Source organism: Myotis davidii, unplaced genomic scaffold, assembly GCF_000327345.1.
Source record: "Myotis davidii unplaced genomic scaffold, ASM32734v1 scaffold438, whole genome shotgun sequence".
Taxonomy (NCBI): domain Eukaryota; kingdom Metazoa; phylum Chordata; class Mammalia; order Chiroptera; family Vespertilionidae; genus Myotis; species Myotis davidii.
The window spans coordinates 2,918,848-2,923,888 of record NW_006290031.1 but is presented as its reverse complement, the minus strand read 5'-3'; the positions used below and the strand labels follow the sequence as shown (position 1 = coordinate 2,923,888).

At 37.5% G+C, this 5,041-nt stretch overlaps 1 protein-coding gene across 1 annotated transcript in view; it reads left to right on the top strand.

Moving 5' to 3' along the window:
* Window positions 1–5,041, top strand: part of SLC25A31 (solute carrier family 25 (mitochondrial carrier; adenine nucleotide translocator), member 31) — a 22,308-nt gene that overhangs the window by 6,306 nt on the left and 10,961 nt on the right. The window contains exons 2-4 of the mRNA XM_006762878.1: window positions 159–286; window positions 1,739–1,856; window positions 4,255–4,409. Coding sequence (XP_006762941.1) covers window positions 159–286; window positions 1,739–1,856; window positions 4,255–4,409 — 401 coding nt within the window. The remainder of the gene's footprint in view (window positions 1–158; window positions 287–1,738; window positions 1,857–4,254; window positions 4,410–5,041) is intronic.

The window sequence follows — 5,041 nt, the reverse complement described above, 5'->3', positions numbered from 1 at the left end:
AGCAGGTCATTATCTCCCGAGGGGTCCCAGACTGCGAGAGGGCACAGGCCGGGCTGAGCGACCCCCCCTTCCCCCGAGTGCACAAATTTTTGTGCACCGGGCCTCTAGTTTAATGATAATACAGTATAAGTTTATATGTAGTATGTTTTCTTTTGTAGGTTTCTTCAGTTATTGGCGTGGCAATCTTGCAAATGTCATTAGGTATTTTCCAACACAAGCTCTAAATTTTGCTTTTAAGGACAAATACAAACAACTTTTCATGTCTGGAGTTAATAAAGAAAAACAGGCAAGTATAGATAATATCTCTAACATTTTCTAAGAAATGGTTGGTTTGTCTTACGTATGATGGGAGGATGTGCTCAAGTGGTAAAAAAATATTTAAAGCAGTTACTGTTAACACAATATTTCTAAGTTATAGAATTTATATGTGAAAACCACAACTTTTACAAATTTCTTTGAACACAGTTTTAATATTTAAGGCATCTCTTGCCTCAAAGCAGTATTTCTCTGAATAAATATTAATTTTAATGTAATTATATTTTATAATCACTACTACACTAGAAAAATTTAGCATTTTGTCTGCTTTTATTAAGCAAAAAAGAAAAATCAGTCAAGAGGTATGTATTTCTGCCCTAGCTGGTTTGGCTCAATGAATAGAGTATTGACCTATGGACTGAAGGGTCCCAGACAAGGGCACATGCCTAGCTTGCAGGTTCTATCCCCAGTAGGGGGCATGTAGGAGGCAGCTGATCAATGATTCTCTTTCATCATTGATGTTTCTATCAGTCCCTCTCCCTTCCTCTCTGAAATCAGTAAAAATATATTTTTTAAAAAGAGATATGTATTTCCAACTCTGAGGTAATTTATTCCTTAAAAAAGCAAGTTGTTTCTTCTTTATTACTAAGGACCTATTTAGCTGATTTTTTTTGTTTTGTTTTTAAATCCCCACCTGAGGATATTTTCCCATTGATTTTTAGAGTGAGTGGATGAGAGAGGGAAAGACAGAAATATCCATGTGAGAGAAACACATCAATTGGTTGCCTCCTGCACCAGCACCACCAGGGTATGGGCTGGGGAAGGGAAGAATCTGAAACCAGGGTTCAAAATTGAATTTGGGACCTTTCGGTCCCCAGGCCGATGCTCTATCCACTGAGCCAAACCAGCTAAGGTTAGCTGAGATTTAAAGTGCATAGTATAGCCCTGGTTTGGCTCAGTGGATAGAGCGTCAGCCTGCAGACTGAAAGGTCCTGGGTTCGATTCCGGTCAAGGGCGTGTACCTAGGTTGCATGCACATCCCCAGTAGGGGGTGTGCGGGAGGCAGCTGGTCGATGTTTCTCTCTCATCATCGATGTTTCTGACTCTCTATCCCTCTCCCTTCCTCTCTGTAAAAAATCAGTAAGATATATTTTAATAAAATAAATAAAGTGCATAGTATATATAATCTAAAGGCATAATTACCTCATGTGTCCACTCTCGCTAATTTGAGCTACTTTTTCTGGAGGCCATTAAAGTATTTTGCAATTTCAGTATGTCAGCATCTAAACTGTACCTCCTAGACTGCCTGGTAAGAAACAAAGGACATGTAGACAAGTATTCTGGATAGTATGATATGCGTTGTTACAGATGTTTACTTTAGAAAATCAGTTTGTAAATCTGGCCTTTCAGCCTTTAGAAAAATAAGGATTTCATACAGTTAGGTTCTGTAGTTTAATAACCACATTTTAATTTAATGTTTCAGTTCTGGAGATGGTTTTTGGCAAACCTGGCTTCTGGCGGAGCAGCTGGGGCAACATCCTTATGTGTAGTATATCCACTAGATTTTGCTCGAACCCGAATAGGTGTTGATATTGGAAAAGGTATGGAATTTTTAGAAATACTAACCCTTCCTTCTTTGTGTTTTGAATAATGTATTATCCTAAAATTATGCTGTAAAAAGTGTTAGTTACAGTCTAAAAATTGTATTCTCAACCAAATGGTAAGGTCATAGGGGCTAAAGATTACTACTTTTTTTCTTTTCCCTTAAAAGAGGGAAGGGGAAGGCCAACACTCTAGTAACAAAAGAGCAAACATAAAGACTATTTATAGCTTACTTCCTTTTTTATTTCCCTGGAGAGCCACCTCCTAGATCCCTCATACACTTACTCTTTCCTCAACTATGACTCCTCTGTAGGTTAGATGTACAGCTCTCATGCTAGAGATTCCCTTTCCCACTGTTCCTATGTATTTTATTTACCATATCTTCTATATTTTTGTTATGCAACTGTTTTGGTAGATTATGTTCTTCAGTAGCTTTCTGAGCTTTCTGAAAAGAGTGGAATAGGAGATAAGTTGAGATCTTGCTTATTTAAAAATATCTGTTTTATCCTCTTAATTCTTGGCCATATAAAAAAATTCTGGGTTTAAATTTAATTTCTTTTACAATTTAAAAAGTATTACTCTGGATTCTAGTTTCTAATATTGCTCTTAAGAAGTCGATCTCTTACTGTTGATCCTTTTGTATGTACCTTTTTTTCTGTTTAATCCCTGATGACCTCATATTTCACAAGATGTATCTTTGTGTGAGTCTTTTTTCTGTAATTGTGGAGGCAACTCATTCTGGAGGCTTATGTTCATTTCTGAGGATGGCAGAGGAGAAAGAGACTTGGCTGCTCAGGGTGAAGTAGATTTTGAGTATCCAAATGCTTCTTTGCTTTCACTACAGGAATAGTACAGTACTTATTCCCCCTAATTTCTAAGTTTTTCTGAGGTTGGAGTCCAGGGCTTTCTTCTCAACAATATCTCCTTCTGCAAGAAAATAAGTTTCAGTTTTCTCTGCTCTACTTAGTGAGGTTCCACTCCTCCACCTCCTTTCCGTCATGCTAAAATTTGTGGATTTTTGTCAATATTCTTCTTTGCCTATATGGCTTTAAATCTGTTTTCTTTACTAGAGGCCTGGTACACGGATTCATGCACTGGTGGGGTCCTTTGGCCTGGCCTGTGCCCTCTCACAATCCAGGACCCCTCGGGGGATGTCGGAGGCCCAGTGCACGGATTTGGTCCAATCCCCACAGGCCAGGCTGAGTGGCACCACCAGTGCACAAATCCATGCACCGGGCCTCTAGTATGCATATAAGATCTTTTGTTAATCTCTTCCTACCCTCCCACTCCCTCCCCTCCCTTTGAGATTCATCAGTTTGTTCCATGCTTCCATGCCTGTGCATTGAGCACCTGCCCCCTGGTGGTCAGTGTGCATCATAGCTACCCATTGAACAGTTGCTTAGGCTTTATATATATAGTATCATTTTAATAAAATGTCTTAAGGGAGCAGAGATTCATTTAATAAATATTTCTTCATTGCTTGCTGTGAAGCAGGTATGCACGTGCGTGCTCTCTCTCTCTCTCTCCCCCTCTCTCTCTGTCACTTTCACACACACACACACAAAACATAAAACATGGAATTTGCAGCTCATGTACCTTATAGTGTAGTGGGGGACACAAGTAAAAAACAATGAAGCAATGACTAAAATATACTGCCACTTAGCAGTAAATGTCATAAAATTAGGAGAAGGGAGTGACATCAATTTTAGATAAGTGATCAGAGAAAATATCTCAGAAAGGATAACAGTCTGAGGAAAAATGAAAATAGGGGTTCCATCTTACCATGTTTAACTGGTAGTCCAAATTTTCTTGTTATTGCTAAGAAAGTGAAAATAACTCATGTTCCTTATTTAAGTTCAGTAGTTTTGTTTTCTCTGAAAATTGGGAGAATTTAGCTTATTTTGAAGGATTATATTCTATACATAATACTTCAATTATTGGCAAAGAGTTCAAGTCGGGACAATAAAACAAAACCAACAAACACTCAAAAACTGTGACACTCCATCTAAAATGTTAATGATTCTTAAGTTACTAGTTTTTAGTTTTGTCTTTTTGCTCTTCAACTGAAACAAGTCATGAAGTTTTTCATTCCTAATGAAAACTAAAAATTTCTAAATTCCTAGTTGTTACATTTCTAGTAACTTCTGGTAATTTTATTGAGCCTATCATATTGCTTGAATTAGATTGGTTTTATAAGAGATTAATATTTAAAAAAATTTAAAGATACTATTTGAAACCTTAATTACTTGTTAACTAATGGGAGAATTTTGATGTGAGCTTTTATTTTGTTAGATTTTTAAGTGTCAATTCCAAATACTTTAAATCTGTAAAATGTTTAAATAAAGTATTTATCTGATATATAATGCTGCTAATAAATTTTAAATGGCTTTATTTTAGGTGCTGCAGAGCGACAATTCAAGGGTTTAGGCGACTGTATTATGAAAATAGCAAAATCAGATGGAATTATTGGTTTATACCAAGGGTTTGGTGTTTCAGTACAAGGCATCATTGTGTACCGAGCCTCTTATTTTGGAGTTTATGACACAGTTAAGGTAATTTGGGGCTTTAGTGTATATTAAATGGTTCGTTTCCTTTTTTAAATTCTTTATTGTTTGAAGTATTACATATAGTATTACATATGTCTCCTTTTCCCCCTCATTGACCTCCCTGGCCACTATCTCCCTTCCACCCCCCACTCCCGCCCCGCACATGCCCTCACCCCACTAGTGTCTGTGTCCATTGGTTATGTTTATATGCATGCATACAAAGTCCTTTGGTTGATCTCTTACCACCACCACCACCACCACCACCCCTGCCTTCCCTCTGAAGTTTGACAGTCTGTTTGATGCTTCTCTGTTTCTGGCTCTATTTATGTTCATCAGTTGATGTTGTTTATTATATTCCACGAATGAGTGCGATCATATGATATTTATCTTTATCTGACTGGTTTATTTCGCTTAGCATAATTCTCTCCATATCCATCCATGCTGTTGTGAATGGTAAGATTTCTCTCTTCTTTACAGCAGCGTAGTATTCCACTGTGTACATGTACCAGAGTTTTTCAATCTGCTCATCTGCTGATGGGCACTTAGGCTGTTTCAGATCGTAGCTATTGTAAATTGTGCTGCTATGAACATAGAGGTACATATGTCCTTTCTGATTGGTGTTTCTTATTTTGTGGGAT